We start from the raw sequence: 27,024 nt of genomic DNA, 5'->3' as shown, positions 1-27,024 counted from the left end.
ATGTATTCAATGTTTTGTAATGGCAAATGAACGCTCATGTGCATTAAGCAATTTCACACAATTGACCTAAATTAGGAGCTTCATAATACACTACAGTTTACAATATTTTTGTCTGCAATATGTAATTATTTTCTATTTCAATAAGCACAGATCATTGCAGCTTATGAGAATGGATAAACCTTTTTAAGCAACACAAATAAAACAAAGATAGCAGACTCAAAGTACACAAAAAAGCTGATATTTTGACAAGCAAAATGATTGAAAATGGTGTGCGCCTAATAGTCTACACATGTAATGCCACTATATCCAGCAGAGACAATGCTCTAAGGGATCGTGAGGCAGATGCTGGCGAACTTTTTTCGTTAGTTTTCGTTCCAAGCAACACTGAAATCTTGATGCCCGCAAACTAATACAAAACACAAAATTCTGAGGCTGAACACCTATTTGTCCCCACTGGTTCCTGCCACTAACACTGCTAGAATAAACACACAAAAAGTTTTCACAGGAGCAGATATTCATGTCCTGTCAATTACAGGGGCAGTGATGTCAATGAGCGAACTTAAAACGAATGTCACTTATTATAACCCACTCAGACGGCAAGATTAAAAAGAAGTGTTGTGCGCGTTTTGACTCCCCCAAATTGCTTCACTGAGCCAGGCTGACAACTGGCACCAGCCGTAAATATTGGGTATAGTGTTTCAAGGTCTCTTTTCAACAGATAGTGATGCCATGCCTGTATGCCATTGTTTTATATACTCTCAAGCAAGTTTACAAGCTTAGCAGGCTCGCAATCGTTGTTCAGGAAAGACTTAGTCCGATGTTCTGTGTGTTATCTAAAGGCAAAGCAAATGTTATCTCATGAGTCTGTCAAAATGAACCCAAAAATAGAAATGTAGCCAAACACAGAGGTTAGCTACCAACATCTTTCATAGGGTATTCAGCTAAAATCTTGTTAGCTAGAACACAAAACAGTAGCTAGCAAACATATTGATTAGGGGCATCATGGACCACTGCTATTCTTTGTGCATTGTATCCTTGTGGTGTTTCAAGGTTGCCCTCCTAAAGAATGTCTTCTGGCACAAGTCACATTGGAAGGGCTTTTCACCCTTATGGGACCTCACGTGCCTTGCAAGGCCCGAGTGTTTTATAAAGGCCATGGGGCACATATGGCACTGATAGGGCTTTTCACCCGTGTGGGTACGGATGTGCGCCACCAGCTGACCCCTCACTGAAAAGCTGCTACCACAATGGCCACAATGATAAGGACGTTCACCAGTGTGAGTACGCAGGTGTACTACCAGGTGACCCTTATATGCAAAGCTGCTGTCGCAGTGGTCACAATGATAAGGACGTTCACCAGTGTGAGTGCGCCGGTGGTCTGTCAGGGTTTTCTTGACTGCAAAGCTGCTACCACACTGGTCACAACGATAAGGACGTTCACCAGTGTGAGTGCGCCGGTGTTCTGTCAGCGTTTTCTTGGCTGCAAAGCTGCTACCACACTGGTCACAACGATAAGGACGTTCACCAGTGTGAGTGCGTAAGTGGCGTTCCAGGCTGAATTTTCCAGAAAAGTTCCTTCCACAGTGCTCACAGTAGTATGGGCGTTCGCCGGTGTGGACTCGGAGATGCATCACTAGATGGGATCTCTGTTTGAATCCCTTGCTGCAGTGGGTACATTCATGCAGGTTCTTTCCTGTGGGTTTACCCTGGCGGCTCCCTATGCCAGGAGATTCCATGCAATGAGTGAGATGGGAAGAATCTTGGCCAGGAGATACACTGTGTTCGGTCTGCATAATCACAGAACCTGCATTATAAAGGGAGAATACTTTCAGTAAAATACAAGAACCAACGGTCCACAGTTCACTTGGAGCTAGGAATACGAGATGAACGTGGAGGATAGACTCATCAAAAGCTGTGGATGTCTACTAAAAGTTTTATTCAGTAGGTTAGCCTTAGAGAATTCAGGCTAGTAGCAAGACCTCCCTAGAGCGAATTCTGCACGCAGCTGAAGAGAACACTTAGGCTGCTATAAATATCATCATTGCCAACAAGATAGGTCAGCCATTGTAATCCACGCAGTCACTGCCTATCACCCTTGAAATTGCATTACTAGCAACATGACAGTGTCTCAAGTCAATCCAGGTGGGCTTGAAGACATCTAACTTTTGGATGTGTGCTTTCTTGCTTGTAATGATGCATAAGGCGTTATTATACATGAATTACCACCTGGTATTCTCTGAAGACCACTAAATAATTTATAATGAAATTTCAGTTATTGGTTTCAATAGCTGAATGAGCACTCTAATGTTAGTGTGGTTATAGGTTGCGTGAGGTATGAAAAAACAGATATAATCTCTGATTCCGCATTCGTTGTCATTCTGGCTCTTGAGGAAGGCTGGCTTCAGCACTATAATGAATTATAACAATGAAGCGGTGGTTATATCGGCATTTCTCCATGCCTCCCACGACAGAAAAACACACTGACCATCACAGCCATCGTTCAGCTATTGAAATGAAACTGAAACATTATGACAGAAAAATATGATCAATGATTTAGCAGTTGTAGGTGAATAACACATGGGGAAATTCATGCGTAGTAGTACCTTCCACATCATTGTAGAAAAAACATGCCACCAAAGTTAGGTGTCTATAGTCCTTTATTAATTAAACGAGTGGCAATCAGCTATGCTTAGCATATCACTATTTTTTTCCTTTATTTGCTCCTCAGACAGTGTCAATGAGGAGGCCAAGGCTAAAATTTTGGCGGAACAGAATTCACAAGAGTGACAGCTCGATCAGTAGTTCACATATCACACAAAATACCTTCCACAATAGCAAATGCAAATATCACCATCATTCGCCACAGTTCAGTGAAATAATTATCCAGTATCCTTCATAGTCATCTTTGAATGTCAACCTTCAAGAACTTGAGGAGAAAACCTGCAGAATTTAATCTGGCAAGTTCTTGCACATAAGGTGCATTATGTGTGCAGTCCCTGATGAAAGCCTGAATGTGAAAGTCAGATTATATGCACTGAGACAGAAGTCAACACACGGCACTGCTCATTTTGTGTCGCATAAATGAGAAGGCGAATATGAAATACAATCTCGTATAATGGCTGTGCAAATTCAGTAGGGTCAGCTCATAAAAAAGAGAGTCTCAAAGCAAACATTCCTAACTTCTAATTCTATGTGCACAGGACAGCTCGACTTGTGCTCATAAAAACTGATGATTGCCTAAATATTCAGGCATATTGGATTCAAGTCAAAAGCCACTTTACTAACCTGTTAGCTTGCACAATTACTGGCTTCATGGGAAAGATAGTGCAAGTCTACCTTATCAGGCTATGAACTCATGAGTGTCAGTTATGCAATGAATGACACAACACACTGGCACAGCACCATAATGAATCGAAACCCATACATAATGAATTACAGATGTTCAGAACAGCAATCAGTATTTTGAGAAAACTAAAGAGTTTCTACATCACAGTACGCTTCATGCAGCCAAGTATCGCCTGTTATTAAAAACACCACAAAACCACATGGAAGATGTCAGAGTGAGGATAAATGCACACAACGAATACTGTTTTGAATACAGTGAGCTATGTGCATGAGGAAAGAAGGTCTGTCATTTGAGAACAACCACAAGCAATCTCAGGTGTTCTTTTCAGCAATGCAAAAAAATTCTTTTAAACCAGTGAACAGTTACAAATAAAATAATGTGTAGAATTCACCACACGATACTGATAGCACAGGTTTTGCATAGCTCCAGTCTTTAGAAAGCCCCAGCCAGCAGGAGTGAAATGTGGTGGAGTCACATAGATTGACGTAAGCTAGAATTTCCAGATTCATGGCTGTACAGCACAATCATCAAGACAATAATTGATGTTATGCCAAACACAGATGCACCAAAAAGGTTATTTCAACTCAAGCAATTTTCACCTCTATTTCTGCTCTGAGTGAAAGACAAAAGGAAACATAACATGGCAGAAATGAAATCAAATTGCAGGCTTAAGAGAACGACTAAACACTGTCCATCATAACTCCATTTAGAACTCTGATATATGATGTGACACGTTGTTTTACAATGGCGATCAAGTAATCTTATTTTGAAACACTCAATAGGGTATGATTCACCAAATTTAGCACCTAAAATAAAGCCATTATAGTCTGCTATTTGTATTCTTAATTCAGCATAAAGATTTGGAACCAGTGAGCTTTTTTTCCAAATGGTGAGCTCGAGCTGCAGTTTTTTCTATAAAGTGACATGGAACGTCCGACTGACACCGGCACAGACTTTCTTGCAGCAGTGTACAACTCGTGAATGTAAAAACTGTTCTAAAACTTTCGCCAAGTTGATTCATTGTCTTCTGTAATGTCCCACGGCCAATCAGACCGCTTGCCTCCCCTTCTTCCTTATTCTCGTGGGGTGCTTGGCTTGCCATCGATCACTGCAAGATGAGCTGGCCCTCATGCGCCAGGCCTCCCCTCTTAACACTTGATACTGAGTGACCAAATAATGTGATTCTAATACTATTGCTACTACTAAGTGCACATCACAAGAGTACACAGGTCGGAGAGTCTGCTTGACCGCTGTGCACGTGAGGTGCTCTGTATGCACCACGACTGACATGGGAACCTGAGTGAGAGCTCAATGAAAAACGTGCAACCAAAGTGCACCAGTGGCTTCTGTTCTACGACACTTGAGCCAAAAATAAAGAACATGGTACCCCCAGCACCACAAACAGCTGAAAAGAACCCTATGCAGCCATCTATTACTCCCGTTATTCCCTCTCATTTCCAAACCCGTTGTCATTCCTGTGGAAAGAAATATATTGCTTACGAAACAAGTTCAATAAACAAGATTTCTGCTTTCAGGGTGATGCCCATTTCCCTTTGCATTTAGATCCCTGTGATTCAGACAATTACATGAAAACCATTTCGATTCCACCCTGGCCATAGACACAATGCACTGAGTTCAACGCAATGGAGTCATGGAAAGCTCGCGGGTGCGGAACTGAAGGTTTCTTCCTCTGGAACCATGTATGCATTGGCTCTTCAATCATGGCCTGAAAAATAACGAAGAACACAGGAGGGTAATTATAAAAAAAACTAATCCCACAAGCAGCGGTGCTTAGTGCTATTATATAAATGACAATGCCCAAATCAGAAGTGAGAATTCACAAAAACCACATCTGACTGCACATTGTCATTTTACCACTTCTGTAGGCACCAAATCTGAAAGGATCTGAACAAGAAGGAAGTGCACCTGGCATTGTGCAGTAAAATATGAGAACAAACTTTGAAACTGATGTTTTCTAACGTGCTAAAATGCAATGTCAACTGTGGTATTTTTAGCACAGCTGGTCAGGATAGCTTCACATAGCGAGATGGATTTTCGTGCACCTAAATTCCCACATGCAAGTAAATGAAGGTAAGTTTCTGCACAGTTCGCAGCACTCGGTTTCTTTCAAAGGTTCTTTCTCAGGCATGCACTCTTTGTCCTCGTAATACTTGTCCTCATGCCTGCTCTTTGAAACACAGCACAGTAGCCCAAGCAGGAGACTCCAAAGGCACAGCAACATTGTTTATATGCTTTGTGTACTGAGCACGTACAATGCAGCAGGCACTTGCATGCTTGAGAGGCATCACATTATGTTTATGGCTTAATGCTTATGCAATACCCGATACTACTAATGGGTATGTGAATTTACAGCCTTTCAACAGTAAGACACCCAGAATGTAAGGGCTGAAAGCAACTTGAAAGGTTCATCCTTGGCATATTCTATTCCCTGGCATACGTTGGTCTGGAAAGCTAAATAAAGCAAAGACAGTAAAAGTAAGGAAAAAACCCAAATGCCACTAGCAGAAATGCCTATGTGTCCTGTACATTAACAATCATACAATAGCATCTAGGTGTTGATTTCAAGAGCAGATTAGTTAACTTCAACAGCCATGGGTAATAATTATCTGTGGAGCAGCAGTGATTATAAGCTAGAGATATGCTTTGGGTACAATGGAATGATTTATTTACTGGAGAAGGGATAAATTTTATCATAGTGTGAAAGGGCCTGTTAAAATGCAGCTACCAAGCTCCATAAGCCACCAGAGTGGACATAGAATTGCATGACGTAATGCAGCATTGCCTTTTCATGCCTGCCAAAGTAAATCTGCCCGATTGTATTGAACAATGCAGCAAACTCACTACATCACTGGATGTGTAATTAAGACCTGAAGAAAAGGCATACATGTGAGAATAAATGAACATAGAGTGTTTTGCCAGCACCCAAGAAGATCATCAGGCCAAAATTCTAGGACACGTAACTGATTAAGTACTCAGGGGAATATGGGAACAATTTGCTTTTCTTAGCCATGTATTTTTGCAACCCCTGTTTACTGCAGGATCAGCAGATTATCTCGGATGAAAAAAAAACAATCAATTCAGCTCAACACAGCCAAAAGTAAAAGCAATAAACACAACTCAAATCCAACCAAAGATAGTAACCGTAAACTTCGAAGTGGTCCGCAGCAGTATATAGGCACTGCAAATCTAGACCTCTCGTTTTCGTCACAAATTACCCAGCAGGATTCTGATGTGCCTAACTGAGAACAGAGTCATCAGAAATTCAGAGCTTAAGACACAGTTTGAAAGGATACAAGCACGAGGATATTATCTGCACAGTTTGGCAGCAGTTGTTCATGCAGGTTGTTCCTCTATCATCTAGCAGACTGTCTCTGGCTATGTTTGATTTGCCTGCAAAATAACACACAAAAGCAGAATGTGCACAAAGAAAAGTGTCAGTTACACAAAGCAGGGTTTAAAAGCAGCCACTTGTGCATGGGTAAGGCAGAGAATATTTAGTGTGATCAAGAGGCACCATGGCCTCTTAATGTCTCAGCTGCAGCCATCAAAATCCAAGAATATATTTAATCTTGCGATCAACCCACGCCAGCAGAGAGACAACTCCCACGCATACGAGACCCGTGGTGTGATGCATCTAGGGAACGCTGATGTGATTTCAGATGCAGACACCTGGCTAAGGTAAAACTAAGATCCACCACATCAAGGAAGTGCCATGAGCCAGCAGAGTGCAACCTAAATTGCATATCATACGTATTGCAGCTGTTGCCTATTTTATCAGCACAACATCCCTTATGCATTTCAAAGCAAAGCTATTTTTGTGGATATCATCTCCGAGACAAATTCGGAAGGATAGTCGATAATATGCAGTCATAACATGATATGCAGCTCGTACCCCAGCAGCAAAGTGCCGTTACCTGCACTTGTTATGTACAGAAGTGGTCCCATGACAAAAAGCCTACAAGCTGGAAGAAAACTTTCACTGTATTGCTATTGGAAAAAAACTGCAGCAGACACTTTAGCCCCGCCTTAAGGGTAGGATGCAAGAGGGTTACAGAATTAATGAGCATATATGTTGAATAGGTCATTCTTTAGCTTACACTCAGCACAGTAAGGTGATTGAAGTGCTCTACCACTTTAATTTTCACTTTTCCGGTGTTCATGGGAGGTAGCTATTTGGATAGCTATAATGGATTAATGCCCAGATATGAGGAATTATCATTCTGAACATTACATTCATAGATCCCTAGAAGTCCTCGTACTACTCCTGGTGCAGTGGAAGAGTTGTTAAGCAAGGTGCCTCTGCCCTGCCATGGCAGGTCCTGCCATCGGTGTGACTTGGGTTGCTTGGGGCTGTTAACGCGCAGCCTCTTGCGAACCTGTCACTGTCGGCAGGTTGCTAGGTGTGTGTGCATGCATGTATGCGCACGCACACACACACACAAACTGGGCAGGTTCCCCACAACCCAGTGAGCAGGTGGCAGCAACCATTGAGCCATCTGGCACAAGGCAGGCTTCAGACAAGCAAACATACAGACAAACACGCAACGGCTAAATGTGGGGAATGCCCATTATAGGTGCCAGCTTATAACAGACATAAGCTTTGTTCAATATGGCAGGTAGCCTTACATTTTGAACTAGACCGCTTAGTGCAATCAAAGGGTAGCACGCATTTTTCATTCCTGGGTCATGGCTATTAGGACATGGAAAATATTCTAGAGTTGTATGCCACGCGAGCATGCACAGGGGGACGACCTCTATATACAAATTCCTAGTGATATGCAGTGACTAGTGGCTGTTTGTATGTTTTCAACGCAAGCTGCTGGCTGCAGCCATCGAGATATGGCTCACCAGCTTCCAAAAGTCACAATAGTACACCGTGAACTGTTTTCAGACATACCGCTACAGATTTAATAAAATATCCCACTTTTCACAGCAACTCGAAAGGACTAACTGTTGCATTTGCGCTGCAATTAAGGACACAGAAGAATGCGTAAATCCAAAAACTGTGAATGGTGCGATCTCCACGCACCTGCCATCTTTTCCTAAAGCACGCTACAAGAAAAATAAAGTGTGGAAAGCTCAGTGGCGACCAAGTCAATGAGATGGTCCTGGCTGAAGACACACTCTTCATGAATTTAGATAGGTTAATGTCAGTTCCACCCTTGGAGCCTCTATTGTGTTTAACTGTTTCACAGATGCACGTATTGAAATAACCGGCTTAAAAAAATAACACCGGCAAGTTTCACCGAAGCGAATTAGTCTGCAATTGCAGCTATACATTTTTCCAGCTTTAGAGGTTAAGGCGTGAACAAGGCCAAAACTGTCCTGACTTTGCGGTGGTGCACAAAGACGAACCACATTTTTACAGCCGTACAATGCAAAAGTGACATTCCCCAAGTCACTCACAATTACACATTCTCTGTGGACATACAGATTTTTCTGCGAAGCTTTGCTTTCTCACAGACTAATAACACACGAAAATGAATACGTAAAGCACCACTGTGGAACCGGAACAACCGGTGACACACGAATTTTGTGCTAATGTCGATGCAGCTAGTGTCATCATACAGTTTCCAGCATGGTTGCCATGGGCATGTTTCAATACAAATGAACACTATGAAGACTGCATGGAGAACCTAAATTAACTATATATATCTTATGAAGCAGGAAGTTTTATCTGTACATAAGGTATTGTTGATTGGAAACTGCCTGTCAGTTGTGACCCTGCAACGTAAGCGTGACTTAATGACAATTTGAAATTCATCAACTGACACGTATTGGGCCATAAATTAATACCATGATAGGCAGCAAAATTTTCATAATTTGGATTTTAAGAGACCAAAGTTCGATAATAAGAAGCGCAAAAGGCACCAGTGTGCTGTACATTGTCACAGCACCTTAAAGATCCCCCAGGTGATCAAAATTATTCCAGAGTACTACACTATGGGTTTACCCGCTGTGGTGGCTAAGTAGTTAGCATGCTGGGCCACTGAGCCGAAGTCCCCAGGTTCGAACCCGACCGCGGCGGCGTTTCAATTGAGATGAAGGGCAAAAGGGACCCGTCTGCTGTGCATTGTCACTGCACTCTAAAGATCCCCCCGGTGGACAAAATTATTCTGAAGCCTTCCGCTATCGGTCTACCTGCAGCGGGGGGTAAGTGGTTGGTGCGCTGAGCAACTGAGCCGAAGTCCCTGGGTTGGAACCCAAGTGCAGCGGCCACATTTCGATTGAGGCAAAGCGCAAAAGGCGCCTGTGCAAAAGGCAAGCATTGTGTAATGTAACACTGCAGTGTATTTCAGCATGCAACTACAGTGGTGGTTCAAGGTTGATTGGGGAGAGATCGTCATTCTGTGATGTAAGTGGATCAAACTTTTATGATCTGGCAATGTGTGTGAACTGGTATGCTAGTAAGTGTGTGAGCTCTCATTTAACATCATTTGTGATGATGAAACAGTTCAAGGTTGTGTGTGGGCTGTATGCTGGAAGCCCTCCGTCTTGCATTGCACAGTCAGAAGTAATTTTTCTTTAGTCTATTCAATTTTAAAACAGCGAACAAGAACCATGACGTTCATGCCGATGCTTTGCTTACCACCCTCTTCTTTTATCACGAAATCATATTTGCAGAAATGAAAAACATGTAAACTGCCTTTTATGCAGTCACAGAGAGGGCATCGTGTGTGCAGAGCTGGTTTTGTAACTGTGACATGCTTTGGAATCGTTCTTTGAGTACATAAGGTGCAAGGCAGTCTATATTGCAAGATACCAATTTCATTTACTCAAACCCAACTGCAGTTATGGATAAATATATACGTCACTTACTTGAACCTGAATGAACAACTGTTGACATCCCAGTCAGGCAGTCCACCTTGGAAGTATGGAAAAGATGATAGCATGAGTATACCTTTTATAGTGTCTTATTGAAATCGATCAGACCGACACCTGTGCATGCCCCATGGTGCTGCCCACAAATAATTACCTGCAAAAGTGCAGGCAGCACATGCTGCACAACTGCGTGTGAGATTCAAATACTAACAGTGCAAAACATTGGGAGGACTGCACAATGTGCAACAAATAAAAAACGGGTTATCTTTTTTTTTTAATTTACCGAAAAGCATATGATAGTTTGTTAATAGAATGGATGTATGCAATGGCATGTCTATGTAAAAGGGCGGTTGTTGGGAGAACAAAAAATTCAAAAATTTCACCCGCCGCGGTGGCTCAGTGGTTAGGGCGCTCGACTACTGATCCGGAGTTCCCGGGTTCGATCCCGACTGCGGCGGCTGCGTTTTTATGGAGGAAAAATGCTAAGGCGCCCATGTGCTGTGCGATGTCAGTGCACGTTAAAGATCCCCAGGTGGTCGAAATTATTCCGGAGCCCTCCACTACGGCACCTATTTCTCTCTTCTTTCACTCCCTCCTTTATCCCTTCCCTTACAGCGTGGTTCAGGTGTCCAACGATATATGAGACAGATACTGCGCCATTTCCTTTCCACGAAAAACCAATTTTCTCCCAAGCAACAAACAAAACTGCAGTATGGACAAATGATTGAGGGGAATCCCCTAAGGTGGAGCAGATTCTAATAAGGAAGTAATATGTCATTGCCATCAACACAATTGCAGCCTTACGGCTACAATGAAAAGCTGTACAGATTCTACAGATGCCTCATAGTTAACACTAGTTTATGGCTTTGGTTTATGGGGGTTCAACGTCCCAAAGCGACTCAGGCTATGAGGGACGCCGTAGTGATCGGCTCCGGAAATTTTGATCACCTGGGGTTTTTTAACGTGCACTGAAAAAGCACAGTACATGGGCCTCTAGAATTTCGCCTGCATCAAAACTCGAACACCACAGCCAGGATCGAACCCGTTTCTTTCGGGTCAGCAGTCAAGCACCGTAACCACTGAGCCCCTGAAGCGCTCACTCGTAGTTAAGGAAAATTTGTTGGCAGAGCGACTGCTCCAGAGAAGCAGTTGTCCCAGGTTCGAACCCTGAAACTAGGACGAATTTTCTTTAACTGCAAGGATTCTGCAGAGGCTGTAAGCTTTCATTTGTAGCTGAAGGCTCTGCATAGGTGCATGCCAAGGAGTAATTACCCCTTTATTACTAAGAGAAGGCGTGCCACTATAAAGCAATGCCAAAGACAGAATGGCCTTGTTGTGAGGAACAGCACTGAGAGCTGAAGACAGCAATAAAAATTTGGTCCTAGATGCAAGACACAATGATGTCTAAGGATGTTTGAAGTATAACAGTAAAAAAAAAACGGCACCTTTCTGAAGCAGGCTAACCAAAAAACTGCACTGCTTTTTGAATTTTAATGCACAATATGCCAAGTAAGTGAGTTTAAAAACAGCCAGAATACATTCAACATTTTGTAATGGCAAATGCAGTAAATCCAAATCTGCACTAGGCAATTTCACACAAGTGACCTAAATTAGGAGCTTTACAATACACTACAAGATTACAATATTTTTCATCTGCAATATGTAGAGTGTTTCATTTTTCAATAACCATATACCATGGCAGCTTATTATCATGAACACCTTGAACGAATACATGAGCGTTTTCAAGGAGCACCAACACAAATATAGCTGAATCAAAGTGAAATGATCACAAACAGCTGATATCCAGGCCAAGAAAACAGACTGAAAATGGTGGTGACCTCATTGTCGACAAATATTACACAACACACAACTTATATCCAGCGGACACAATGCTCTGACAAAGATGCAGATGTTGGTGAAATTTTTTTGTTAGTTTTTGTTCCAGACAATACTCTTAACACCTGGCGACTAAAACAAGACATATCAATTTGATGCTGAACACCCACTTGTCCCTGCCACTAACAGTGCTTGAATAAACACAAAGATTTTCACAAGAGATTTTCCTGTGTCAATTATAGGGGCAGTGATATTAATGAGCGAACTTGAAATAAACTTGTACACAAAACGGCAGCCAGCTAAACATATTGATAAGGGGCATCATGGCCCACTGCTATTCTTTGTGCATTGCATCCTTGCGGTGTTTCAAATTTTGCTTCTGAGTGAATGTCTTTTTGCACAAGTCACATTGGAAGGGCTTTTCACCCTTGTGATCTCACATGCCTCAAAAGGCCTGAACTATCTTCAAAGGCCATGGGGCACAGGTGGCATTGAAACGGCTTTTCACCCATGTGGGTACGGATGTGGACAACCAGGCTACCCTTAAACTGAAAGCTGCTACCACAATGGTCACAATAAGGACGTTCACCAGTGTGAGTGTGCAGGTGTACCACCAGGTTAGTCTTCAATGCAAAGCTGCTACCACACTGGCCACATTGATATGGGCAGTCACTGGTATAGACTCGATGAGCCACTAGCTGGGATCTGAATTTGAATTCCTTACGGCAGTGGGTGCATTTGTGCAGGTTCTTTCCTGTGGGTTTATCCTGGTGGTTGCCCATGCCAGGAGTAGGTTCCACGCAGTGGCTGAGAGGGTGCATTTTATGGGAAGAATCTTGGTCAGGAGATGCAGTTCCTCTCTGCGTGACAACTGAACCTGCATTCTAAGGACAGAATACTTTCAGCAAAATACAAGAACCAACAGCCCACATTCTCTAGGAGCTATGGATACAAGATGAATGTGGAGGACACACTCATGAAAAGCTGTGGATGTTTACGAAAAATTTTAATCAGTAGGGTAGCCTTAAGTATTCAGACCAGACGCAAGACGCCCCCAGTAATTTCTGCATGCAGTTGAAGAAAAAATTATGGTGCTATAAATACCACCATTGCCAACAAAATAGGGCAGCCACTGTAATCCAGGGAAAGTAATTTCCTCTCGTCCTTGCTGTTGCATTAATGGCATTACGACAGACACTGTCTGATGCCCACCCGGGTGAGCTTAATAACTAAACGAGTGGCAGTCAGCTATGTTTAGCATGTCCCCATTTTTTTGCTTAATTTTCTGCTCAGGGAGAGCTTAAGAGGAGAAAAAGGCCAAAGGCTAAAAGTCTGACAATGCATTGACTCCTGTACAAGTTTTCACATCAAAGAAGAGAACTCACAGGGGTGACAGATCAGTAAGTAGCTCACATATCACACAAAATATTTTCCAGAATATCAAAGGCAAATATCAGTCATTCACCACGGTTCATTGAACTGCAGCTTCCGTGCCCTTCACACTATACATTGAAAGACAACCTTCAGGAAAGCACTAATGGAGAAAAACTGCAGATTCTAGCCTGCCGAGATCTGCCCATGAAATTTACCACGTTTGCAATCCGTAGTGCTCAAGCCTGCACGTGAAAGCTAGATCATATTCACTGAGACACAAGTCTAGAGAAGCCACAACTCATTTTGTGCTACGTGCATGAAACGGTGAATAGGGAATACAATCTCGTCCAACAGCTGTAGCGGGTCATGGAAATTCAGAAGGGCGAGATTAAAAAAGTTAATTTCAAAGCAAACATTCCGGACTTCTCATTCTATGTGCAGAGGAGAACTACACTTATGCTCACAAGGAACCAGCAGCTGGCTACAAATTCAGACATATCAGATTCAAGTCAACAGCCACACTTCACTGACCTGTTCACTTGCACAATTACTTGCATCATAGGAACGACAGTATAAGTCTGCCTGTGCAGGTTCAACAACTCCTAAGTGTCAGTTACGCTTAATGACACAACACATTGCTACACCACTCCTTTTCTTTACTGAACCTCTTACACTCTTTGCGCTGTACATGAGAAAGAACGTTCAGATAAAGGCTACTGTTAGAAAAGCCCAGATTACAGCTGCCTAGGAATGTTGCCAATTTGCCCTAACATGATGCTTACCCTGCAGGGTCTCCAAACGTGATATTAACCAAGTCAGTAGCAGCATATCTGAGAATGCGCGCTCCTGTGTCTCGAGTGCAGTAATAGCATACCACATTTACTCGTGTAAGCCCCCACCTATAATTCTGGGATGAGAAATCAGAGGAAATGAGAATAAACTGTCATGACCAGGTTTCACAATGCACTACTTGATGGTAATTTGTAAAACAGTGCACTGCTTGGAAGGGTTTAAGGTGACAGGCTTTTTCAAAACCACAGACGGCACAGAAGAACGCAATCTCTGGGAACATGCTGATGAGGGGAGGTCATCGGACAGCAACGACAGTGGAAGTTGATGATGACAATGAATTTTAATGGAGCAAAGGCAGCTTTGGCCAAAGAGCACCATGGCACAAGGCACTTTCATCTACATATGGTGAGGTGAAAGACCGATTTCCAAGCAATACATCCAGTAAAAGTCAGGGGGAAACCTTGTACAGTGCATCACTGGTGGGTGCTCAGTGGGACTGGGATTATAACCCGCACATCCTGCATACAAGGCAGATGCACATATGAGCAGGCCTCCACTGCAGAGAGCGAATGCGGGAAGATATAGTGAATACAAGTGAAAATTGTCACCATCTGCTACATTATTATAAGAATCGCAGCAGCAACACATTTCTTTTACGGGCATTTAATAATTCATGAAGACCTGACTTGTGCAAGGACCCCAGTCGGGCAAAACTAAAAAAAAATATTCCAGGTAAGTGAATCTGGTAAAACTGGAGCTGCCTTGTGCAATAGTGTGCAGCATCAATAGAACAGAAGCATTGGGCAAGCAATTTTTTTCAAACAGCTTCACCCGGTAATGAAAAAATTCTAGCACAAACTTCATTGAAAGTCCATCCTGATGGGCAATGAAACAGCCTTGGACGTCCTGTGGACATTCAGGATGTCCAGGGAATCTCCATGGGCTAGCCAAGAGAGTTTCAATGCCGAATGGGATACCACCACCATGAATTGAAATTTATACACAAAGAAATACAGAGGTGCAGAAGAGCATTCACTATCAAGAGAAATCTAAGAAAGAACTGTCACAGTACATCCCATGCAGATAAATGAAAAAAAAAATGGCTCAAAACAGAATGCAAGATGTCAGAGTGCGGGCTGAATGCACAAAGGAACGAATACTGTTCTGACACAGTCAGTAATGCTATGCGCATGAAGAAGGTCAGTCGTTAATGAGCAACCAAGAGCAATAACAGAGCACTCTTTAGCAATGGAAAAAAATTCTCATAAACCAGTGAACAGCAGCACGTAGAATTCACCCCGGAATACTTAGAGCACAATATCTGCAGAGCTACACTCTTCACAAAGCCCCAACCAGCAGATAAAGCAAGAGTGCAAAGTGATGGACTCATACTGAATAACGTAAGCAAGAATTTACCCATTCAAGGCTGCAAAGCACAATTAAGATAAAAATTGATGCGTCAAACACTGATGCACCAAAAAGGTAATTATTTCAACGCATGCAGGTTATGAGCATGAAGCAATGGAGTCACAGTAAGTTGCCAGATGTGGTATTGAAGGTCTCTTCTTCTGGAACTTTGTATGCATTGGCTTTCAATAATGGCGTGCAAAATAATGAAGACCAAAGGAGTCACTACAAAAAAAGAAATCCCGCAAGCAGCGATGCCGGTCTGCTTTCGTATAAATGACAATGCACAAAGCAGCAGTGAGAATTCACAAAAACCACATCTGACCGCAGATTCTGTCATTTTATTCCTTCTGCGGGAAAAAATGTAAAGGATCTGGACAGGAAAAAAAGTGCAAATCACATTCTCCAGTAAAATGAGAACAAATCTTCAAAACTGACATTTTCTAACAGCTAAAATGCAAGGTCAATTGTGATATCTTTAGCACAGCGGGCATGGATGTTTCTTTTGACACAGTCAGATGGATTCTTAAGCACCTAACTTTGCACACGCAAATAAGCGAAGTTAAGGTCCTGCATAATTTCGCAGCAGTGGGTTGCTTTCGAAGGTTCTTTCTCAAGCATGTAGGTACTCTTTGTTCTCATAATACTGGTCATCATGCCTGCTAATTGGAACAGAACGTCACAGCACGACCAGATTTCTCCAAACATAAAACAGCATTGTGTACTTGCGTTGTCCATTTAGCACGCATAATGCAGCAGGCACTTGAGTGTTTGAAAGGCATCTCTATATTTATAGCTTAATGCATATGCATTACCAGATACTAAAATAGGGTATGTGAATTTAGAGCCTTTCTAAAGTAAGACATCTGCTAGAAGCAGTTTGAAAGGTCCATTCTTGGGAGCTTGTATTTCCTGCCCTACACTGACCTGTAGTCAAGCAGAGCAAAGACAGAAAAAGCAAGCAAAAAAACCCAACTACCACAAACGGAAGTGCATATGTGTTCTGTAGCTTGAACAACAATAAACTGGCATCCAAGTGTTGACTTTAAGAGGCATTTAGTTAACTTCAACAGCCATAAGTAATAGTGGTTATCTATGGAGCAGCAGTGCTTATAAGATAGAGATGTGCAATGGGTACAAGAGAATGATTCTCTTACTGGAAAAGAGACACATTTTATCACAATGTGAAAAGGAATGCAGCTGACAGGGAAGGGAAGATTTCTTGGCTTGAAAGCCTGTTGTAGTAGCTCTAATAAGTTCCATAAGCGAGCAGTGTGGACCCAAACTGGTGCGGCAGATACCGCAGCCATTGCATTTTCATGCATTTCATGCTCCTGCTTACATCAAATGCTGCAGCGAACTCAATCCTTCATTGGGTGTGTGATTAGGATCCCAAGAAAATGTATATAAGTGAGAATAAATCACAGTCTGTTTTGCAAGCACCCAAGAAGATCATTGGGGTGCAATTCTCCCAGGATACGCAACTCATTGAGTATTCAGGAAAATATGAGAATAATTTGCTTTTCTCAGCCCCGTATGTTTGAAACCCCTGTTTATTGTGGCACAGCAGATGATCTTAGCTCAAAAAAAAACTCTCAATCCATGCAGCTCGACAAGGCCAAAACCGAAATCATTCAACAGGAAAGAAATGCAACAAAAAGTCGTAAACGTAGGCGCCAAAATTGTCTGCAGCCCGTATATAAGTGCTGCCAAATCAAGACCCCTTGTGTTATTATCAGAAATTACCCAGGAAGATTGTGATGTGCCCAACTTAGAATACAGTCAATAGAAATTAAGAGCGCCAGATACACAGCTGAAAAAGATACGAGCATTAGGATATTATCTGCATAGTTTGCAGCAGTTATCCATACAGGTGGTTCCTCTAGCAACAAGGAGACCTCATCTTGACTTGCCTGCAAAATAACACACAGTAAATGAGAATATACATAAGGGAAAGCCTCAATTACACAAAGCATAATTTAATGCAGTAGCTGACATTATCAGTGTAGTCCCTCAAGAGACCACATCTCAATAAAATCCTGCTTATCTGTTTTTAATCTACAGCGTTCTTTCTTTCGAGTGTTCATGTCTTGTTATAGTTCACACTCTCTCTAGTGCGCCCTTCAACAAAAAGCAATGCTCCCTTTGCATTGTTGACCATTTGCCTTTTGCTTTTGTAACTAGATGGCAATACAGTGTTTTGAATTTCGTTGACAAGAGGTACATCACTCTGCCATAACAGCTTTGGGTGTGGAAACTAAAATAGACACTACTTAAAATATCTTATTAGTGTCTGGCGGGAGAGATTTGTATTAGCTGTTGTCACAGCCCTATTGCCGACATGCAATCGCCATTGTGCTTCGCTAACCATGGCTTCCAGCATCGGGGTAGATAAAAACAGCCCATGCTCAGACTTAACAATTCTTAGGAAAAATTTCCTACACAGTTTCCAACAAAACCGTTGCAGGATCCAGCACCTTAGATAGTAAACTTTCCACTGTGCTGAAAAAAAAGATTGGGTCCATAAATTCAGTGTTGACCTCTTTAACACATGCTATAGCGCTCGTTCGTGACTGGTCTGATGTAGGTAGTGTCTATCCTTCCCGTCCATTGTCTTTCATGAACGGTAGAAAAAATGCACTTCAAGACAGTTGACAAATATCCCCAGAAAGGTTAAATATTGTCTAAGGCAGTTTTACCAACCATTGCAACCTTGGCCTTAAACCAGTAACTACAAAGTGCATTAACCAATTTTAGTTCATTAGGACCCCTTCAATGTTAATCAAGCCAGAAAGATTATAGTGAAGATCCGGATCTTCAGAGGACCCTATTTTTTTTTAAAGGTGAAGCTCTTTATTTCTGTAGAAAAATATGGTATATGGTTTTTTAAAACTTGACAACGCGTACATGTGTACCTGGCAGACTTGCCATCATGTAGCAACATAGATGACGTGCATGCAGGCTGGCGTAGAACTCAAACTTTTTGGTAGGGAAGACTGTCCACAAAGAATTCAAAACAACAATCTTCTAAAGCAGCTGTCAGGACTGAAATTACTGAGTCTGTCAGTCCTAGTTTATTGAAGTTTAAGCACAACTGAGAATATTTCTGGTAATAGGCACGCATATTTCCAAGAATGCCTAAATGGTGAAGAATTAGCCACACACAATCGCAAATCATCGCCAACCAACCAGTATTGTTCAACAGCCATAGGAGAGACAACTCGCCCCGTGTAGAGAAAAAAGCGAGATAGGGCTATCTGCTGGTGGCGATAAACAATACTGTTAAGACAATCAATGTGACAGAACCCACAGCAATACCATGGTCACGCTAAATTAGAATACATAAGCTGAAAAAGACACCACATAACCATTGTTCGCAAGCCAAGTCCTATGAACCTTGGATACGAACTCTTTACACCATGTAGTAGTAACAATACTGGCACAGCCCGATAACTAGATTGCACCTCCCCTAAAACCATAGATCAAGTATAGTGCTAGTGAAAGCTTATCAAAGAGCAACCTGTGTGTGCTACCACAGTTTATCTATTCACCCTCAGGGACACAGGTACTCTAACATATGGTTCGCATTGTTACTAATAAAATTACAATGCAGTTTCTGAGAGGTGAGAAGGCACACCGAGGTATTTGTACGATGACAGGTGTTCCAGAGGCGTATTATTAAGTTCGTAAGTGGCTGTTATAATGTCATGTTGAGAAACACGCAAGTGTTCATTCTTATTAATGTGCAAACACTAAGACAAACATCAGAGCCGAGCAAAAATCTTGCTTGTTCGTCTTGCTTGTGCATCTCCCGTTGCCATAGTAACTGTGATGCCAAGCAGCAAGAATTTCGGTCGATACATTGCCAAAATTTGATCTTGGCCTATCTGGACCAAAATTGATGTCCAATCATAACTGAGTGTGCCCAGCACAATGGCAACCTGCAAATTTCCCTTGGGCAATTTCGGAAATTTGGCTTGCCAACCCAGAAATTTGACCTTGGCCAACCAGACCAATCATATTTGGGTATTCACGACAAAAAGACGACATCCAAATTTTGCGTGGGGCACTGCCAAAATTTGACCATTCGGACCAGAATAGATATGCAGCCAAAAATGAATGTGCCTGCAATGATGGCAACCTCCAAATCTGGCAGGAACCAACCAATTTGACCCAGGTGGCCCCCAAAATTTGACCTACCTTGGACAATTCAGACCAAATAGGAGGCCCAGTCACAATTGAGCATGCACAATATGGCAACCTCCAAATTTGGTCCAGGTCATTTCCAAAATTTGGTCTGGGCCATCCTCGAAGCTAGACCATTTCTGATATGACCAATCATATTAGGCGTGCCTGACACGATAGCAGCTTCCAAAATTGGGCCAGGCCATTTCCAAAGTTGGCCCTGCCAATGCTAGCCACAGCTCAAGAGCTTCAGGTTTCAATGGGAGATGCCGTGGAGAGCAACATCTTTTCCTTCCTTTAAATAAAAAGCCACTAATAACAAAAGACCCACCCCCGAAATTTGACCTTGGCCAATTTGGACCAAAAGCGATGTCCAACCATAATTGAGCGTGCCTGACACATGACAACCTCCAAATTTGACCTAGGTCATTACCAAAAATTTGGTGCCGGCCACCCCTGGAAAAGCTGTGCATAGCGTCGTGATTTGAGATATCTCATTGCTATGGTATTGATTGTGGCGACACAATTTACGTCGCCATGCTTTCGCACGTCACACATCGCTTAGTTAAGTTAAACTCTGGTTAATGGTTAATATTTAAATATTAAATTCCAAGCACCATGTCTTACAGCATTCCAAAGCATGGTTGCTATCAGACTGAAGAGAAGCATGAAAGTCACTGTTAATCTCATGGTAAATAACAGTCAACAGCAAGAAGACACACAGACACAGCAAAGTTAGTAGGCAAATCATTTACATAACCAAGAAAAAGTAGGGGCCCAAGAAGCGAACCCTGGGAAATGCCCGAGCCCACTGGAGAGAAACGGGAGGTAGTTTGATTTTCAGTCACAAATTGAGAATGATCAGCAAGGAAAGACTATAGCCACAAAACAACATAACAGTCGAGATTAAGGTTACTGAATTTGAAAAGAATTGTTGCAAAACTCTGTCAGACGTTTGAGAAGTTGAAGATTGTGCAGCCTGACAATTACCCTGGTCAAGAATGAAATGCAGATCATGTGTAATACAAAGAAGCCGTGCCTTGCATGAAAATGTTTAATGAAACATTTACTGTGTATGACTGGGAAAAAAATATGAATTTAAGGAACTTGCAAGGTGAGAGAAGATTTCATGTTTCATGATCTTACAGGGGATGCTAATAAATTAAATGTTTGGTAGTTAGTAGAAGAATGTCTCCACACCTGTTAATTAGAACCACCTTGCCCAGCTTCCAATCAGTGGGGACACAACCAAACTCAAGTGATTGATCAAATAGCTAGAAAGAATATTAGCACTGTACACTTTCACATTTTTTAGATGTTTAGACTTGATGTTGCCATAACCACAATAAAGGGGCCCCGAAACACATTTTCAGTGCATTGTTTTGCCTGATGGTGGCATAGAATGAGTTATAGTAATGCTATTAGCATCCGTCGTACCGCGTATGCTGCAGTTTTTAATATTTTAATTAGCTCGCAAAAACAAATTTGTGGCGCTGACAGTGTCATCTTACTGTGGCAGTTTTTAGCAGCAAATATGACATCACTTAGTGGGAGCTTGATGATCTGACAAAGAGTAAATATACTGCAAATTGTGTTAATAACAAGAGATATGTTTTGTCAAGTTTTTGTGTTTTATATTACATTAACAAAACCAACTTGTTTGCCCTAGATAAAAGCATTGTAAAGCAAGTAGAACAAAAATACACCACCAGAGGCGCTGGCTAATTTTTGCATCGAAGGACTTTGTACCTCTCTGTAAACATCCTAAGACCTAGCACTCAACACTTATGGCTACTCTCTATGTATCTGAGAGCGGCTTTGCGGAATCGATCTGATCGAGCCATTGCACTCTATAAGCGTTCGTTTTGGTCCCAAGGAAGGATGCATTCATTTCACATTTAGCAGGCAGTGCACACTGTCAGCGTGTGGAGGATCACCGTGCGGCGGCGCCAGATGGCGCTACGTTCCTGTCAACAACGCGCGTTCCTTGCTTGCTGTGACCAACCAGCGTGCTAGGAGCGACGGGCAATGGTAGGTGGTAAGCCGTAGCGGTACGCGCTATGCTAAACGTGTCTGATATCTTGCGCAGGCTGTCACACCGTTGCAGTACCTCGAGTTCAGATCTGTAAGTAAGGGTACGTCACTGATCAGTATTCCCTTCTGCGCCATCGACGTGACGAGGCATCACTGGGTCAGCTGGGTGTTCACATGGTTGTTGTAACCATGCAAACGGCGCTGCCAGCCTTGGCATGAACGAGTTAAAGAGAACAGGCAACCATGGAGTGCAAACTTCAGCCACGTGCTCAGATAGGCTGCTTTGATTGGTTGCGCTAAGTGTCGTCATTGGGAGAGTGAAATGGGAATGGGAAGCTGCGCAAAAATCGAGTTGAGGGCAGCATTTTGTTTGCTAGTATTTTAAGACTTCTTCATTGAATAATTGTTGTTCCTATACATCGATTCTCGTAATTCTTTTTGAGCCAGAATTTGTGCCACATGAACCCATCTGAAGTGTAACCGGCATCCATTCAAGCAGTGTTTCGCAGCCCCTTTGGGATGACATCTTCAGACGTTCATTTATTTCTTCAATCGTGGTAGGATCTACAACAGGGTTCATAAGAAAAAAATTACAGCATGGATAATGAGGATATGCGATATCTATATTGCTTTTAAAAGCACCCTCAAACGTTAAGAACATCCAGGTAGATTTATGATATTATCTGGCCACCTGAATTTTTAAGGGGAACTGTAAAGTTATCCATTTGGTAACAATGTTCCAAAATTGTTTAGCATTATTAAGTCACAACAATGGAAGAGTGACTTCATTATGATTCCTTAGTTTGTTTCAGAGCCATTTTAAATTGAGAAGCACAAAAATTATATGTATCACACCAGCGTACAGAATTACATTTTGGCAGAGCAAAGGAGACGTTTTTTTGTGGTTATACAGCTTTTTTAGCGGTAAGTAAAATAAACCTTCTTTTGTGTTTTGCACACAGAATTGCAATGTTAAGCATGCTAGACAGTAATAACCGGCACATCAAGCTGTTAAACGCATTAAAAAAACTAAGACATTTAAGGGTATGATGCAATAGGTTTAATGGGTAAATCTCCATATATGTGGAAGCGGATACTCTTGACTTTACATTCATAGATCCATGGGACTCTCATACCACTCCTGGCATAGCAGTGCAGCGGTTAAGCAATGCACCACTGCCCTACAATGGCAGGTGCTGCCTCTGTTGGGGCTTGTGGAACCCAGGATGTTCTTCCCGATCATTCATTAAATTGCCACCTGCTACGGTGGTCAGTTTGCTCTCAATCCGGTGAGAAGGAGGTGATGATGCCAAAAGGTTACGTGACCTAGGTGGCCCACCTAGCTTGCCTTTGCGGGAATTTTTCACTCCTGACACTGCTGACTCTGAAGGATTTTCTGCAGAATGGGAGCTTGAACGCTATTCCGTTAAAAGCCTCTGCCAAATTGCAGCTTTGCCTAACAGTAACTAATTTGTTCTGAACAGTAAAACTCAACATGCAAGAGGGAAAACTTTATTTTGTACACGTAAAAAAAATATTGATGATGAATTCTTATGGCACAAGGGCACCTGTGGCCAAAGAGCGCCATGGCACAAGGCTTTTTCTTTTTCTCAAGGTGGGGTCAAAGACCCATTTCCCAAGCATTTCACTCTAAAGGAGCCGAGCACCAGGCAGGGGAAGGCTTGTACCCATTGTATCACTGGTGGGTACCCGGCAGCACTGGGGAGCGTACCCCGCACCTCCCGCATGAGAGGCAGATGCTCAAATGATTAGGCCACCCCCCCCCCCCCCAAAAAAAATATTGCTTATACTGACTGCACGTACTTACGTGCTGCAGCAAGGGTTGAATGCTCTCGTTAAATGCTGAAGGTCCCTTAAGGTTTTTCGATGTTTATCATTTGAGCAATGCAAAAATGCATGAGTGAACTCCACAAAAGATGTCAGAACAGAATTACCACTGCCCTTTCTGAGAAACATTGCAGCGAAGTGCACAATGCTGGGCTGCATCAAAGCAACACGATGCAGCTGCCATCTATAAGATGACTCATACACACCACAGAGCCCATCATGTTGGACCATACATAGATTATAAAGGGCAGGCAGCTATCAGCGGATTAGATAGACCAACAGGCTTTATCCATGTTCTAGTCCACCAAAATGACGATCCTAACAGGCAGAAGGATCAGCACTGGAAAGTCAAATGGCTACTCACAATATTCTGAAGAAAGTGAATTAAGTATAAATCCAGTCGACAATCACATGAAACCTACTGTCTTTAGATTTTGGCAAGAACAAAGGAAGACCCTATGGACTCTCCATCAGCAAGCCTATCTCAGTGCTTTCCCTAAAAGCATGGAAAATAGGAGGCACCACATTTTTATGTGGCTCTGCTCAGTTCATCAGTGAAAAAAAATACACAAGGAAAACCCAACAGCTAATACACCTACATCAGTGCACAGCAGTTACAAAGATCAGGCTAACGAGTATGTGATACCTTCAGCTAACGAATCATTACGCCTTCCTTTCGTTGGACAGTGCACCATTTAAGCAAAACTTCCCATTTGTGCAAAACAACAAAGCTTCCTTTCTAGTGAATTAGCATTCCACTTCACAATGAAAAGCAGCAGCCGGCACGTTTAAAACATACATTTTCATTTAGCCGGAAAGCTGCTAGCATACGCTGATCAAGCATAAAAGATTAAGATGCCGAGACGCGCACTTGAAATGGGAGCTCGAAATGTTGCGTCCGATGTCGGCAGCGAGTGTAAAGCCGACGTTGGTTTCGATGATGCGAGAACTGTTAGTCAAAGCCGCGGACACTATGCTCATGCTAATTTCAAGTAAAAGAATTTCTGGCATAAGTTCTGCGCAGACAAGCTCATATGCAGGCCGCTAAGTTGAGTGTAATTTAACCTCCCGAAGTAAATCGTTCCCGCCTATTTCGAACAGCGATTTGCGGAGGAAACGCGAACATGAACGCTGGATTGCGCGTCCTGAACCGTTATTACAGCCCCTGAGCGATGGGCGCAGAGTTCGAGACGATGCTGCACGGTGTGTTTGCGGAGTTTGGAGGCAGCTCGTGCCCTTCCAACGGCCGAGTATTGTCTCAGACCCAGCGGCTCTAATCTCAATCAAAGACCCGCTCGAGCGTGCTGCGGTACGGTACCTTCTAGCGCAAGTGAACACCCCACATGACATGCAAGTATGCTGAAATTCGAGAAATCAATCATTTTAAACACCCACCACCTTTTTCTTCCCCAGAACTACCAGTCGTCTTGCTGGACTTACCAAAAGGATGCTCATTGCGTGCAAGGTTCATCGGCACTGCACCGATGTGTCTGAGCAAAGCCATTTTATGGTTCGTTAGCATCGAAAGCAAATAAAAAAGACATACGACAGGCGCAGCGGAGCACGAAAAGGACAGTAATCACAAACAATAGCACGTCAAACTTCGTTCTCAACACATTTCATTCAGCGTGCCGCAGCTTTGCTATGGCTTTGCCGGGCTCGCGTCAGTGCATTGAAAACAAGGCGTACGCAGTGCCAACACTAAAATTTTGGTACAAAAATCTACCCTTTCATTTAAAAAATAACAGGGCATAAACTAGAAGCATAAAAATTTTATTTTTTTGATTGCCTCTTTTTATTGAAAAAAAAATGACCATTTGTTGAGTTTCGGCGGCGTCGTGCTGCCAGTCAAACAAGCCCCTGCAAAGGCGCGCTATTTAAACTAGCCGGTTTCAAAGTGCGCGACTCACGTTGTGGGTCCTTCGTCGATCACGCAGTTAAGACAGCGTTGCTTCATCGGGGTCAATTATATATGTATGAAGAATAACAGTATTCACAGGCATCTGCAAATTTCTTGTGTGCAATACATAGCGCATGATTTCATTGCATGCTTCCTTTTCTGCGAGCATTAAAATTCCAATAAAGAAGGATGTGAGGCCGATGGGAGACACGATCTCAAATGTTGTTCACCACCTGTTTACAGGAGTTCACTCTAACAGGAGATATTGAGACCTCGGCTGGGAATTGGGGGTAAGTGTAAACGAAAAATATCTCATTAATCTGTGCTCGCTGATGACATTGCCAACTACCCGAAATTTTTCAACGGCATTCGGTTCAGATGCCATTCGAGTCGACGGAGCTCCGCGGAGACATTCCAGATTTTGGAATGCCTTCGAAACGCGAACACAGCCCGAACCGGCCAATAGGCGTGGCCGCCGCCATCGCTTCGCCCCGCCCACAGCCGCGCGTCTGCTTTCGGCTCTGTGGCTGCTCATTTTGATACCCGCTGCTCGCTTTTTCCTGCTCTTTGTTTAGCAAATAGCTCGTGTTCTGTCTACGTAAGTGCTTGAAGGTAATAGTACACCAATGAACATTTACCGCATGAGCATGAAATTTCTCCAGCGGTGCGCCGGTGAGGACGGCCGCACTCATACTGTTGTTTACATCGCTGCCTACGAACAGCTAGCTTTCGTTTTCAAGACATAAAACGCATTCTGCGCTTTAGTTATATTAAATAAGCTCATCTCTTTTGTACCGGTTTCACCCGTGCTTGTTAACGCAGTGCGACAACCTGTGGGAGGAAGCGTCGATACGATCGCTCGCCTAGAAACACTTGACAGCCGGGCTACTGACATCGCCTACGACCGGCGCTTGTCGCTAATTGTCCCGACTTCCTCCGACACGATCAGTAGTTTATTTTAAACTGCTTTGTTCAGAAGTGTGATTGGTGAGCATTCGCGGTAATTGAAACGGGATAACTTGTTATCCACAAAAAAGCAACGGCGACGACTGCTGCTGACCGTAGTGCTCGGCGGTCTCACCGGCGTTTCCCGTTCATCGTATGCGCGCCCTGCGATGTGAGCAATAGTTGATTTCTGGTCGCTGTTGTCAAAACTACACTCGTTTATCATTTTCATTCGCTAAAACTTGTGAATTCGCTCTTCACAGCCGCCGAATTCACAGACGTAACCGTGCGGACTCACTAGGCATAGTCGCAGCGGAAGGGAAGGGAGTCGCCATCGATTAAAATTAATTTGGCAAGCGCTTATTGGTGGTGAGTGTTCGAGTGTGCACATGTGAAATATACCCGTTAGTTTCGCTTGTTAACAATATGTATAAGGTAGAAGGGCGAATATATTCACACCGTCTGCTCATCAGCGTGTTTTTGCTCAGCCGCCGGCCTGCCGAGGACATGAAGG

General features: G+C 42.9%; 1 protein-coding gene across 6 annotated transcripts; it reads right to left on the bottom strand.

Annotated features, from left to right (window-relative positions):
• On the bottom strand, positions 1–25,310 carry LOC144103910 (uncharacterized). 6 transcript variants are annotated; one of them, XR_013308368.1, is made up of 5 exons: positions 25,106–25,310; positions 12,750–12,909; positions 10,187–10,232; positions 6,661–6,757; positions 1,509–5,818 (listed from the first exon to the last, which is right to left on the bottom strand). XR_013308368.1 is itself a non-coding variant. In XM_077636627.1 (4 exons), the coding sequence occupies exon 4, from the start codon at positions 1,791–1,793 to the stop codon at positions 1,014–1,016; it is 780 nt and encodes a 259-aa protein (XP_077492753.1). In that variant the 5' UTR covers positions 1,794–6,757; positions 10,187–10,232; positions 12,750–12,909; positions 25,106–25,310; the 3' UTR covers positions 1–1,013. The 6 variants fall into 6 exon arrangements, 5 of the variants coding, with proteins under 5 accessions (XP_077492753.1, XP_077492754.1, XP_077492755.1 ...); XM_077636627.1 differs by having other exon boundaries at positions 1–6,757; XM_077636628.1 differs by lacking the exon at positions 25,106–25,310 and having other exon boundaries at positions 1–5,818; positions 12,750–20,641.
• Positions 25,311–27,024: the final 1,714 nt, after the last annotated feature.

Source organism: Amblyomma americanum, chromosome 9 (genome assembly GCF_052857255.1).
Source record: "Amblyomma americanum isolate KBUSLIRL-KWMA chromosome 9, ASM5285725v1, whole genome shotgun sequence".
NCBI classification, from domain to species: Eukaryota; Metazoa; Arthropoda; class Arachnida; order Ixodida; family Ixodidae; genus Amblyomma; species Amblyomma americanum.
Note: the sequence above shows the minus strand (reverse complement) of the source record. Positions and strands in the feature narration are given on the sequence as shown.

Coding starts and splice junctions, on each gene's coding strand:
- LOC144103910 (XM_077636627.1), bottom strand. CDS start 1,793: ATGCAGACCGAACACAGTGTATCTCCTGGCCAAGATTCTTCCCATCTC.